The sequence below is a fragment of the Grampus griseus genome, assembly GCF_964374135.1.
Source record: "Grampus griseus genome assembly, chromosome: 12".
Taxonomy (NCBI): domain Eukaryota; kingdom Metazoa; phylum Chordata; class Mammalia; order Artiodactyla; family Delphinidae; genus Grampus; species Grampus griseus.
The window spans coordinates 4,728,259-4,742,722 of record NC_139006.1 but is presented as its reverse complement, the minus strand read 5'-3'; the positions used below and the strand labels follow the sequence as shown (position 1 = coordinate 4,742,722).

General features: G+C 47.5%; 1 protein-coding gene across 2 annotated transcripts in view; it reads left to right on the top strand.

Annotated features, from left to right (window-relative positions):
* The window catches only part of TMEM132B (transmembrane protein 132B), a gene marked incomplete at both ends in the record, with an annotated part of 382,785 nt that extends 372,798 nt beyond the window's left edge, over nt 1-9,987 (top strand). For both annotated transcript variants that reach the window (XM_082667175.1, XM_082667176.1), the window contains 4 exons: nt 446-651; nt 4,962-5,232; nt 7,001-7,192; nt 8,839-9,987. In XM_082667175.1, coding sequence (XP_082523301.1) covers nt 446-651; nt 4,962-5,232; nt 7,001-7,192; nt 8,839-9,987 — 1,818 coding nt within the window. The remainder of the gene's footprint in view (nt 1-445; nt 652-4,961; nt 5,233-7,000; nt 7,193-8,838) is intronic.
* Nucleotides 9,988-14,464: the final 4,477 nt, after the last annotated feature.

The following is a 14,464-nucleotide window of genomic DNA, read 5'->3' as shown; positions in this document are numbered from 1 at the left end:
AGGGAAAAAAAAAATCCCCTTTATGGCTCGACCGAAGTGTTGTTTTAGTAACATATAGATACCTTTTCAAGCATCTCCAGATACGGTGCAAGAGTGAAGTGTGTTGCAAGTGGGGTTTGATTAGCGGTGGTTTGAGTACATAAAGGAGGTGAGGTAAAGGGAGAAACACACACACAAAAGGCAACAAAGGTTATGGAACTCCATTAAATTATGTTTATGATTTTACTTGTCAGTGGTTCGTAATACAAAATGGTTTTCCTGGAGTCTGTTTATCAGCGTTTGTCCCTAATTAGTGCCTACAAATTACCTTCTGTTCAAGTCATGTTCTCCTGGTTGTCTTGGGTCTCATAAATCAGAGCTGTTGCAGGTCATGAACTTTCATTGTCAAGTTTCTCACGGGCTTTTTCCTGCTGATGCATCTGGAGATTCTGTCCCCTCCCCCAAGGTCTCCAACGGCTGCGATTCGATTTTTGCGAATGGGAAGGAGATGAAGAGCAAAGTGGACACGATCGTGAACTTCACCCACCAGCACTTCACCTCCCAGTTAGAGGTCACCGTCTGGGCGCCCAGACTCCCCCTGCAGGTCGACATCTCCGATACGGAGCTCAGCCAGATCAAAGGGTGGAGGATCCCAGTGGCTTCCAACCGAAGGTGAGGAACCAAGGGGGTGGGGGAAGGAAGTTCATCGAGGACTGTGGTTCTGAGGTTCCTGGGGCTCCGCTCTGAGGCAGACGTCCTCAGGGACCCAGGCCCTAGGGAAGCTGCATCCACAGTGGGTAATAGTGGGATCGGAGTTCAGATGGATCTGACTTGGGTACTTACTTTGACAGGAGGCGATTATAATAGGGATAATAATCATCTCTACCTCGTAGAATAGTTGCTAGGATTCAGTAAAACGATGCAACTCATAAGGAGCACCTAGCACAAGGCCTGGCATTTAAGGGAAGAGCTCTTATGGTACTTTTTTTTTTTTGGCGGTACGCGGACCTCTCACTGCTGTGGCCTCTCCCGTTGCGGAGCACAGGCTCCGGACGCGCAGGCTCAGCGGCCACGGCTCACGGACCCAGCCGCTCCGTGGTATGTGGGATCTTCCCGGACCGGGGCATGAACCCGTGTCCCCTGCATCGGCAGGCGGACTCTCAACCACTGCGCCACCAGGGAAGCCCTAAGGGAAGAGCTCTTTTTCTATTCCCTACTTCCCTGTTCCTCTTTCCTACCTTACCTCAGTTTCCTGCTTATAAATGCCAACCATCCTCTATGAAGCACAGTACAATGGTTAAGTTGTGGGCTCTGCAATAAGGCCACTGAGTTTCACCCTGGCTTTCTCACGTATAGCTGTGTGACCTTGGGCAAGTCACTTAACCCCTCTCTTCCTGTTTCTTCATCTATAAATTGGAGATGACAATAGAGTTACTGAATAGAGTTATCCCAAGAATTCAGTGAAAGGATACATCGTGCAGTAGACAGAATTCTAAAGATAACATCCCTTCAAGAGTCCCATCTCCTGGTTATACAATCAAGCACAAATCTGGGACTGCCGTGAAAGGATTTTACAGATGTAATTAAAATTCTAAATCCGTTAATCTTAAAAGATGGAGATTATCCAGGTGGGCCTGACCCATCAGTTGAGCCCTTTGAAAGCAGAAAGTTTTCTCTAGCTGGTAAATAGTACCATACAGTATGAAACCTTTAAGAATGGACATGTTTCTATTCAGCGTAATTCCCTTGAGATCCACCCCAGTCGTTGGATGTTTCCATAATTCATTTATTTATTTTGCTGAGTGTATCCCCTGGTAGGGAGTATCACAGTTTGCTTAATCATGCGTCCATGGAAGGACACGTGTTTTTTCTAGTGTGGGGCTATTTTGGATAGAGATGCTATGACAAAAGCTTGACATACAAGCTTTTGTATGAATGTAGATTTTCATTTTTCTGGGGAAGATGCCCGAGAGGGGAATTGTTGGGTTGTATGTTAAGGGCATATTTAGTTTTTTTTGTTTGTTTGTTTTTTGGGTTTTTTTTGCGGTACGCGGGCCTCTCACCGCTGTGGCCTCTCCCGTTGCGGAGCACAGGCTCCGGACGCATAGGCTCAGCAGCCATGGCTCACGGGCCCAGCCGCTCCGCGGCATGTGGGATCTTCCTGGACCAGGGCACGAACCCGCGTCCCCTGCATTGGCAGGCGGACTCTCAACCACTGCGCCACCAGGGAAGCCCAAGGGCATAGTTAGTTTTAAAGGAAGCTGCCAGACTATTTTCCAGAGAGGCTGCTCCAGTTTTCATTCCCACCAGCAGTGTGTTAAGTCATCCAGTGACACACACATCCACATCCTTACCAGTGCTTCAAAAGGTTAGCTGCAGTGTGGTACCATTTATGATGATACAGGAAAGAGAAAGATTAGTGGTTGCCATGAGTTAAAGGTGGTGTAGAAGTGTAAGGCAGTACACAGGCCACCCCTGTGGTGACGGGCCCGTTCTGTATCTCGGTTATGGTGATGGTTACATGAATCTGCATGTGATAAAAATCACATAGAACTACATACACACACACACAAATGGGTATTCATGAACCTGTCGAAATCTGAATAAGCTCTGTGGTTTGTACCAACGTCAATTTGCTGGTCTGGGTATTGTACCACAGGTATGCAAGATGTTAAATCTGGGGGGCTGGGTAAACAGTATACAGGACCTCCCTGTATGATCTTTTAAACTTTCAATGAATTTGAAATGACCTCGAAATTTAAAGTTTTTTTTTAACACAACAGAATGCAATTGTTTTATGAATATGGTATTTCTAAAACTTCATTTATTCACTCACCACTTTTATGAGACTGCAACTTTTGAGTACCACCTAGAATACACTTACTACTGTTCTTTTTTCAGTTTTATCTATTTATTTAGGAGAAACTCCACATCACTATCAAAAAATAGCCAACTAGTAAAAATTAATGCAAAGAAAATAAAATATTTTTATTAAATTCTGAGTAGATACAGTTGTTTGTCTGAATTTGTCTTTATGAGCTGGGAGAGACTAGCAGGTATCAGAGAGCCCTTAAAGATCGCCTGGCACCAAACAGAGACGTTCCCTGGGATATAATCAGGATGATTGAAAAATAAAATGGAAATAACCTTTCTGTATGTCAGTCAGTGTTTTTACTGCCACCTAAAATCATCTCACTTAACAGCAAGGACACTTACCCCTCACTTTGGGAAACTCAAATTGCTAGGTGCTGGTGAAATTTTTTTCCTGTAACTAATAATCTAAACTCAAATTAATTTTTCCATTTTAAAGAGTGTTGAGAAAAAAAAAATCTCATTTCTTTTACCAGTCAAGTCTGAATTAAACTCAGTCTAAGCGATCTCCCCCCAGTATGATAATTTACTTTATGTACATCACCAATAGAAGATGGTAGAACCTGTGAAAGCTAGTTTTACTTTTCTAACCTTGAGGGTTAACCTTTCAGGGAGGTGGAATGACATGTTGTTAAGAAAGTGGGTTTCAGAAGTGATGTGGTGCTCGTCCCAAACTGCTAATAACGAGCTCTCTGGGCCTCGTGTTAACGGCTCTGATCCTTGGTTTCTTCGTGTAGAAACAGGAGCATGCTTCAGGGCTGTTGTGAAGAGAAATGAAGTCCGTTATAAAAGGGGAGAGAAAGGGACTTCTCTGGTGGTCCAGTGGTTAGGGCTCCAGGCTTTCACTGCCGAGGGCCCGGGTTCGATCCCTGGTTGGGGAACTGAGGTCCCACAAGCTGTGCGGTGCAGCAAAAAAAAATTTTTTTTAATCTTTAGAAAGAGGGAGAGGACACCAGTAGAGGGACAGCGGCCAGGCTTGGACTCCGCATCGAGGTGACCGGTTGTGTGGCTGTGACCCAGTTGCCCCTTCTCTCTGTGCCTCGGTTTCCTCACCGGCGAGATCAGCTCCTAGAATACCCTGTTCCTCGGGGCCTGTGCAGGTGACGTGGGTCACTTGTGTGTGGCTGGCAGGTGGCACATGGCCCATTTACGTCAGTTCTTTACAGGAGCACACAGGGCAGGACTCGGCACACGCTAGGTCTAACCCAGCGCGTATAAGTCTCTGCCCCTTTCTCCCCTGACCCAAGACCCATCCACCGAGGGCCACAGACCAGTCAGCAGCCATCAAACCAGGTCCTTTCGTAAAGGACACGGGACAGGTGTATCTCGAGGAGAAGGTTCTAGAATGGCCGAGCCAGAGAGGGTTTCTCAGGGTGGGTGTGGGTAGGCGAGTAGGGGGACAGGAGGAAGGGGGAGAAGCCAGGACGCAGGTGCCAGACATGGTTCAGTAGTTTCAACACCTCTGCGGGTGGGTGACCACTCAGATCAGGGCGGATGGGAGGTAGGAGGCTCTACCCTGATCACCTTTAGGGCCCGGAGCTCAGAGGAAGCTGCTTCTGTAGAGATGGAAGGGGCTGGGTGTGGGCACCGTCCCCAGGTGATGGTTCACGAGGGCCGCCCTCAGGTGTCGTCACACCTGGCCTGCATCTCCTCAAGCACACCTGCAGTGTGGTAAGGGGGGTCCTTGTCATCTGTGGGAGTGACTGATGGTCAAGGCCAGCCTCCACACGGCTCTTCTGATCCCAGACCTCCCGTTCCCTCCTCTAGCCCCAGTTCATCCCCGCACGGGGGATCGTGATGAAGTTGCAGACTTCCAGAACACAGGACAGAGATGCAGCCTCTGCCCGTGTGGGGCTGGTCCCCCCACCTGGTGCTGGGTGGGCGCGGCAGGGGCCGAGCTGGGCTTCTGTGCTCCGAGCACGTGGCAGTACACGTGGCGCTCGGTGACCACCAGACAGTGCCCGGGGAATGAACGAAGGAGCAGACGGCGGGTGACCCGATGGTGAGCAGCTCACACCAAGCAGGGCAGAGTCACGGGGAATGAGGACAGAGTGGGGCGCGAGACACCTCCCCACAGCGATGACGTTTGCTCTGCCGTGTGTGTGTCCCAGGCCCGCCAGAGACAGCGAGGACGAAGAAGACGAGGAGAGGAAGGGGAGAGGCTGCTCTCTGCAGCATCAGCGCGCCCTCGTGCGCGTCCTCACCCAGTTCGTGGCCGAGTCACCCGACTCGGGTCAGCTGAGCTACATGCTGGGCCCCGACTGGCAGTTTGACGTCACTGACCTCGTGATGGATTTCATGAAGGTGGAAGAGCCGAGAATTGCTCAGCTACAGGACGGCAGGACCCTGGTGGGCCGGGAGCCGGGCATCACCACCGTGCAGGTACAGGCACCCGCCCCTCGCCGCCTCCCACAGCCCCGGTCTGTATTGATAAGGGTCCAGGTAGATGCTGTCGTGCAGGGCGGTGTGCGCCTGTGTCAGAGAATCATGGGCAGTAACAGGGTTCGTCGGTTCTAACAATCTAGACTCAAATTATATCTTGTGTTGAGAAAAAAATCTCATTTCTTTGACCAAAGCTGAATTAAACACACAGTCTAAGTAATCTTTCCCCCAATATGATAGTTTACTTTTCATGTATCACTGATAGGAGACAGTAGAACCTGTGAAAGCTAGTTTTATTTTCCTGAACTTGAGGATTAAACATTTAGCTATGTTTCACCTTAACAGTGGACAAGAAATTAAAAAATAAAACGTATTGCACTAAAATTAATAAAAAGCGCTCTCCATTTTATTGTAGTAATAGGAAAACTATTTTCTAGCCAACGTTGACGGGATAATTCTGCAGAAAGAGTGCAGCATCGTTTTTGAATAACAAATTAAAATGTTAATTTGGTAAACGCTCAGAGCTAATTAAGTCAGATTTTAGGTTTTGCCAAAGTTAATTTTTGACAAAGCTGTACTCAACACTATATTTTCATTACTCTTCTATGTCTATGTAACAAGTCACCACCAGTCTCCCAACTTAAAGCACCACTAATTTATCAACTCGGAGTTCTGAAGCTGGGGAGTCCAGGTGAACCTGGAGTACCAAGCCAAGTGTACCACAAGGCTGTGGTCAGGGTGTGGGCCAGGCTGGGCTTCTGTGCGGGCTTGGGAGAAGGATTTGCTTCCCAGCTCAGTTTGCTGGCAGAATGCAGTTCCTCGCAGTGTGGGCTCGAGGACACTGTTTCCTTGTGGACTGTCAGCCAGGGCTCATTCTCTGCTCCTAGAGGCCACCTGCCTTCCTTCTCATGGGGCCTCTCCATCACCAGATTCTCACTCTTTGACTCTCTGACTCTCCCTTCTTCCACCAGCCAGGGAAAGCACTCTGCCCGTGTGATTACAGGGGACCCACCCGGCTAACCCAGAAGAACCTCTCTATTCTAAGGCCAGCTGTGCTATATCCTATAACATAGTCGGGAGGGTGATGTCTCATCATAGTCACAGGTTTGAGAGATTAAGCGGGACCTCTTGGGCAGGACAGGTCTAGAAATTCTGCCTGCTAGATATTCCTCTCCATTTGTTAGTCACCCCCGCTTGCAAGCTAGATGGTGCATTCGGAGTGGTTTCTTAGAAGGAGAATAAGATTCTCTTTCCCACTTTGCTTTCCTGGTTTATCCGATGATGACGCAGCAGCCCACGCAATGGTGATTAATGGCCCGTAGTGGACATCTGACTGCCCACGGAAAAGAATAAGTGCAGGGAGAGATGGCCGAGCACCGATCCGTTAAAGTTTTACCACAATTCTGCCGTTTTCACACCTAAATATTAGTTGTCGGAAAGATGTTACTCTTTGGTGCTTGGTACCCAGGTGGGCAATGTTTAGTTATTGCCTTTAAATTAAATCATGGTTTGTTTGGGTTTTTTTTTTTTGAAAATACAGTGCTGTTATCATGATGTGAATCAAAGTAAAGAAAAGGGACCAAAATGATATTTGTAAAACTCCTTCACTTGGAGAGCATAACTGAACAGGGACGTAACACTCACACACACAATTTCCATACGTGCACTCATGTCGGGAAACCTGGGAGAACACGGTGGTGGAAACACCAGTTAAGGAGTTTTGAATGGTGTGAGGGGCAGAGACTGAGGTGTCTCGCTGACCCTGCAGGTCCTGTCACCTCTCTCTGACTCCATCCTGGCTGAGAAGACGGTGACCGTCCTGGATGACCGTGTCACCATCGTGGACCTGGGCGTGCAGTTGGTGGCCGGCTTGTCTCTTTCCCTGCGGCCTCACAGGTTGGACAAAAGAGCCATCATCTCGACAGCAGTTGCCCAGGATGTGCTTCGAGCCCCACAGCAAGTAAGATTCCAGAGCCCTTGCGTCCCTGGCCAGTGGAGACCACTTCTCTCTCAGTCACATCCCGCAAAGGAGATCCGTAGAGAGAGCACTCATAGCCGGGACTGGTGACTTTGAAGCTTCTTCCTGTTTATCCAGTCTGTCCTGTCTCTGAGGAAAGTACTCAGCGGCTTAGATACAGTTTCCTCGTATGTGTTTCTAATCCATCCACCACACGCCCATATGCGACTTGCTTTAGAGCAGCCTTATCTGTTTTAGGCACAGTCCGCTGCTAGACCGTGACCAGAGGCTCACATGTTTTCCCTTTTGCCAAAGCAGGTGCCTTTTGCTACAGTAAGTCCCCTACATATGAACGAGTTCCGTTCCGAGAGTGCGTTCGTTAAGTCCAACAAAGTTAGCCTAGGTACCCAACTAATGCAATCGGCCATGTAGTACTGTACCGTAATAGGCTTATAATACTTTTCACACAAATAATACATAAAAAACAAACACAAAAAATAAGTCTTTTTTTTTTTTTTTGCCGTACGCGGGACTCTCACCGTTGTGCCCTCTCCCATTGCGGAGCACAGTCTCCGGACACGCAGGCTCAGCGGCCATGGCTCACGGGCCCAGCTGCTCCGCGGCATGTGGGATCCTCCTGGACCGGAGCACAAACCCGCCTCCCCTGCATCGGCAGGCAGACTCTTAACCACTGCGCCACCAGGGAAGCCCAAAATAAGACATTTTTAATCTTACAGTACAGGACCTTGAAAAGTACAGTAGTACAGCGCAACAGCGGGCACACAGGGGCTGGCATCGAGTGAAGAGGCAGGAAGAGTTACTGACTGGAGGAGAGGACGAGGGAGATGGTAGAGCACTGCTGTACTCTATACAGTCCTGTGCAGCAAAGGACACAAAAGCACAATCACTTGCAGAGGATGCAGGCACGTGAAAACGTACGCCGGACATGTGAACTAGTTTACGTGATTGGACATGCGAACGCATGTTCGCATCTTTGAAAGTTCACAACTTGAAGTTTCGTATGTAGGGGACTTACTGCACTCAGAAATTCCATTTCAGCTACTTGAACAAGCATGGCTAATAGGCACCCAATCACCACTGTTGACAATTATTGCCAACTCTCAAACTCTCCCCCATCTTTAAACTTTGACGTGTCATTGATAAAGATACCAGGGCACTGTGCCTTTCAAGCCAGCGGGTCTCATAATGCATCCTTCCTTAAGTGCTTCCAGCCAGTGCATGTTCCAGCAATCAGCATGGGCTTCCTAACAAAGAACGTTCAAAGGGATATTCTCTTGAGCAGGCGCCTGACTAGTTGCACCTGAATATGATTCAGATAAATTGTCTGATCTTTCAAAATGTTTTCAGAAAGGTCAAAGTCAAGTTCTGTTGTCTGGCATGCAGTAAATTAATATACACTTTCATGCACTTGTTAAAGCGTATTGTTTGTTTCTCACATCAACTATAGCTATAGCTTAGGGCCGAGTCCGCTTCCAGGCAGTGTCGAGAGCTATTCACGATGATAAAACATAGAAATCAGTTTTTCTCAGATCGTACGTTTAAATAATATTACATAGGAAATCGCATTTACATTTGCAGGTTTGAAGGAACCTGATTATAACAGAATGCTTTGCTTTCATTTTTCTTAGGAAGCAATAGTCAGTTCTTGGATTCTGTTCAGTGACGGTTCGGTGACACCTTTAGACATTTACGATTCCAAGGATTTTTCGGTTGCTGTCTCATCATTGGATGAAATGGTGGTGTCTGTCCAGGCAAACCTTCAGTCCAAATGGCCGGTTGTCGTTGCAGAGGGGGAAGGGCAAGGGCCCTTGATTAAACTGGAAATGATGATCAGTGAGCCCTGTCAGAAGACCAAGAGGAAGAGCGTTCTTGCCGTGGGTAAAGGGAACGTCAAGGTCAAATTTGAAGCAAATACTGGTGAGCACCAAGGAGGCACCAACGACGTTGAGGGCGGCAGTCGGGAATATAAAGACCACGTGAGGAACAGCATAGAGCGTGAAGGAGGCCAGGAGAGGGCAGTGCAGCAGTGGTTCCAACATGGCGCCCCTGGCGGCCACGGGGAAAGAACCAACCAAAGCACAACCCCGCAGTCTCCCATGGAAGGAAAGGATAAGAAGCTGCTCAAGAGTGGTGGTCCAGACGCCTTTACAAGCTTCCCCACTCAAGGGAAGTTACCGGAACCCCATAATCCTAGTGACCTTACGGTGACCTCCAGGGGGTTGACCGACTTGGAGATCGGCATGTACGCCCTGCTTTGCGTCTTCTGCCTGGCCATTTTGGTCTTCTTAATTAACTGTGTGGCGTTTGCCTGGAAATACAGACACAAAAGATTCGCCGTGAGCGAGCAAGGCGACATCCCCCATTCCCACGACTGGGTCTGGCTGGGGAACGACGTGGAGCTTTTGGAGAACCCGGTGGACGTGACCCTCCCGTCGGAGGAGTGCACGACCATGATCGACAGGGGGCTGCAGTCCGAGGAGAGGAACTTCCTTCTGAATGGCGGTTCCCAGAAGACTTTCCCTAGTCAGCTGCTCAGACCTTCTGACTTTGTCTATGAGAAAGACATGAAAAACGAACCTCTGAGTTCGTCCGGCCCAAAGAGGAAGAGGGTCAAGTTTACGTCCTACACCACCATCCTCCCGGAGGACGGCGGTCCGTACACCAACTCCATCCCGTTTGACAGTGATGACAGCATCCAGTGGGTGTGCCCAGACATGGGGCTGGGGGCGTCCCAGGGCTTCAGAGAGTACATGGAGAGGCTGCAGGACCAGATGTAAACTCCTTTCTCATGTCTGTATTCACCTTTATGCCTTCTGCTTTTTGAATGGTGGAGCCCGAGTCTGACCAGCAATAGGGGATGAGTTAACAAAGCTTCGTTTGTGGCGGTCTGGCGGGATCCCTTTCGAAGCAGCCATCAGGGAGAGCAAAGGCAGCTGGGTTTGAAGCCAGGATGTGCCCCAGATAAGCTCCCAGGGGGTCCTGGAGAAATTCTAAGACCACGGTTTTCTCTGCTGCCTGGTACTAGCTCAGTTCAAATATAATAAACCAGACCCCACAGACATTGTTAATCATCTCGTGGCGAAACAGCCGTGTGGAATTAGAAAAGACTTGGGTTTGATTTTTCTACTCCTAGACCTTTTAAAGCACAGTGGACATTTCTTGCCCTTGGCCTGAGATTGGACACACGTGAAAGCTGCTGAATGTAGCCGCCCATATTTGTTACGAGCACTGCTCATTATTTTTATATATCTTTGCACCTGCACCTGGTTCCTTTGACCTCTGCAATTCTTTTTGAAACATGAAGACAAGCAATTTCATTCTTTTCTCTGAAATCTGTTTGATTTACATATGAATTTTAGTCCCTGTGGTGTGCCACGTCCTGTTATTTCCTGGGTGTCTGTGCAGGCGTTCAGGGTCTTTCCAGTTTTCCTCACTGCATCCCTTAGGGGCAATGTCTAAGAAGCTTAGCCTCATGCCGTCTTTCTTTCTTTTTGTTGTTGAACTTTCTTGTATCAGACGGGGACATGGGATTTTACTTAAAATATTAATATACTGTAAGAGAGGGCCGTCTTCTTTACAGTTTTCTACATGAAGCTTAAAAACTTTGGAGAAAAGTTGTGAACAGTGAACCTTTCCTTTTATCTTCTGCTTGCGGGAGTCATGAGGACCTCTTTCCTGGGGTGCATTTCTGAGGACAAAAAAAAAGTCCTCAAAATAGTTGTATTTATACTAATGTTTTGTGGTCAACACCATTTGTTATCCAAACTGAAATCGAAATCTAAAAATGATATGCAGAGAAAGGAAATTGCATAGCAAGTATCTTCAGATTAAACTTTTCTCTTACCAGAACAAAACTTTTTAAAAACAGTAAATGAAATGATGTTTCAACTTAGCAATATGTAGAAATCTACCCATACAATGATTTCCACCCACCACCAAAAAAAAAACAAACAAACAAACCCAAAACATATATCTATCCTCAGTCATGACTCTGGCAGAGATAAAACCTATACAGGGTGTCCATTAATGGAGAACAGCAATGGGTTTACCCCCCCAAATTCATAAAATAAATGACTTCCAGAAGCTTGAGAAGCAATTGTGATGAAAAACCATAGCTATTGGGAAATCGAAGTGGCAAGAGAGAAAAAAAAAAAATCATGATTCCTGCATAATTTTTAAATAAACAATGTTTTTCAAAGAACAGCAAAGCAAGAATTTCAGATTAGGAAACCATGACAACGTTCTACGAAGATGTGCTAGCTGGAAAATCAGACACTGGATGAGTATATGCCTCATTCTGAGCTTTCTTGAGCCATTTGCATCTCTGAGAGGTAGAATTTTAAAGGCCCAAACAGTCAAGGACCTGCAGGAGGTGTTGAAACAGTTTCTTGACTCCTGATGGCTGTTGACTGGGCAATTCAAAAGGGTGTGCTTCCGTGGTTCTCTTCTAGGGTTCCGTGGACAGGAGTGTGACAACCAGCCTTCTCCAACCGCGACACGGCAGACACAGAATTCTCCTTGTGTCTCTTGCCCACAGGACTACAATACGTTTGTAAACTGCACCTAAGTTACCAGTGATAACGCTGCCTGACCTCAGAGGCTGGTGTTCAGTTGCTCTTGTGTTTAAAATGGGGGTTAGGAGCTGAAGCTGCTGAGGTTCCCCAGATCTTCCAGTTTGATTGGGGAATAAAGCCAGGAGACCCAGGCATCAGCTTCCAAAGGAGTTTGCAAAGAGATGGCTGACACCTTGTAGGAAGAGCGCCTCTGGTGGCCAGAGGAAGCTGCCTCTGCTTTTCAAATGGCTTGGCAAGGAGGTAGCTCAAAGAGAGGGATTCAGGCACTCGCTGAAACATAGCTGTCCCCGGGAGCCCTGCTACTCCTGGCAGATATTTTCCATTTTCTCTCCCTTTGGGTCTTGGACATTCCAGACAGGGTAGGGATGTCATTTCTGAAGCTGAGGACCCTCAACTAATACAGGGGGTGAGTCTCTCTCTCACACACAGCAGGCTGCCTCGCACTGGTAAAATGAGACTTCCCGTGGGTATAATTCGGGAGGGGACAAAGGAAGTTACTATTGTCACGGGGAGCCTTATTAAGGGGCATACAAGTTAGAGCATCTCCTGTGGTCCGAGTGCTTGACCTGACGCAGGAAGCAAACGGGAGAATCAGGAAGGGCCAGGGGTTTCTCTGCGGAGCCGGGAACTGACCGTGGTTCTGAAGACGCCTCCCTTGGGTAAGCGAACAACGTCACCCAGAGTGATGCAGGCTACATAAACCACCTTTGCTGGTTTCTGTTGAGACTCAGTCAGTTCAAAATAAAGATCAAATGGAAGGTTTCAGGGCAGCGATCCCTTTTACCATACCACACACACTCCCATATATGCACACGCACATACGTATTACACCCACGTGTGTGTGTGAATAGTGAAGAATCAGAAATTCAGTTTTTTTGTGGGAATCAACACTGTGAGTTGTTCTCAGCTTTGGTGTGGACACTATTCAGCTTAACAGAATGTCACTGAAGTTCTTTCCGCTCTAAATATTCCCTGCTGACTAGAAACTATGGGTTATATCGGCTTGTTTTCCAACTAGTCAATTTAAAACAAATAGGAACTATACCTCCAAAATATTTCAGCTCATATGGGGGGGGCATGGGACCCCCCTGGTGGCACAGTGATTAAGAATCCATCTTCCAGTGCAAGGGACACGGGTTCAATCCCTGGTCCTGGAAGATCCCACATGCTACAGAGCAACTAAGCCCGTGCGCCGCAACTACTGAGCCTGCGTGCCACAACTACTGAAGTCCACGTGCCACAACTACTGAAGCTCGTGCGCCTAGAGCCCGTGCTCCGCAACAAGAGAAGCCACTGCAATAAGAAGCCCGCGCACCGCAACGAAGAGCAGCTCCCGTTCGCCGGAGACACTGGAGAAAGCCCGTGCGCAGCAATGAAGACCCAATGCAGCCCAAAAAATATAAATAAATAAATAAATAAATAAATAAAATAGGGGGAAATGACGTAAATTGCTAAGGCTTGAAATATGATTCGCTGAGGGCCATGCATTTGCCTGGATTTCCCAGGTTCTTACAGCTGAGATATCCAAAGGACAGTTGTCAATAACCTGAAAGAAACGATGTCAATAGAGTCCCTTCCTCTCCCCTGAGAATGGGATGTTCAGACTCCCCTTGAGGCAGACACCAGCAGCCTCTAGAGGGGACACCAGGCCGCGAGCTCCATGAGTCACACGGAGGGCAATTCAGATGCCCCATGAGGGCCAGGTGACCTACACCCGTGGAGGATGTGAGACCACTGTCTCCAGGGGCCAAACAGGCTGCTTTCCAGGCCAGCGTACAGCTATCAAGGAGCAGCTGCCACACAGAAGTCCTGGAGTTAAACCTACAGTGTTGCATTTGAGAGAAAGAAAGAAGAAGAGACACTGGAAGTTTCCCCTGGAAACTTCCCCCAAAGGACACACTGGCTAGCAGATCTCAGGATACGCTGTGTGAACCAAAAGGGAATAACTGACTTCCTGGCTCTTTTCTTTTGCACACTGGTCAGCCTGAGTTCCCAGACTGCAATCATCCTTAAATCGTAGGCAGAGAGTTTTTATTTATAAAGATTGCAGGGAAAAAATGGATTAATTTCTGTCCCTTTGCTACATCTATAGATGAAGTATTTTGTACTTGGATAACTTTAAGTTTTAGGAAGTCTGCCCTTGTGCATGTTGATCACCATTCTTGTCTCACTCTTTTAGAAGGGTGTCTTCCCAATGTTGGGACCACAGTAAAGTGTCTGAGAAGATCATTCATTCCAACTCCACTGACCACAGAGGGTGGTTTCATCTAAATCTTTCCTTTACCATTGACACCATTGTTTTTCTACTCTTGTCAACTCAAAAATGGCCTCAATTCTCCGTTCTAGTCTCTGTAAATGACACGGTAGATGGTTTATAAACCCAGCGACCATCTCCTCCCTCAAAATTATATTACGTGTAATGTATTGCGTGTCACCTGTTGTGTAAAGGAACAGTATGGGTGGTGGAAGAGTTACGCTAAAATACGGATATAGCAGATATTTTTGTATGTAATATAGGCAATATACTGAAACACTGAAAGGTGTGTTGGAATAAATACGTTTTAACATAAAAGCATGCAAAGCTATAGCTTTTAAGTGTACAGACATCCCGCTCAGAAATACCTAAATTGATTATGGGAAAGCCTCAGAACCTGACTTCGTGAAATGCACTCAGTTAAAC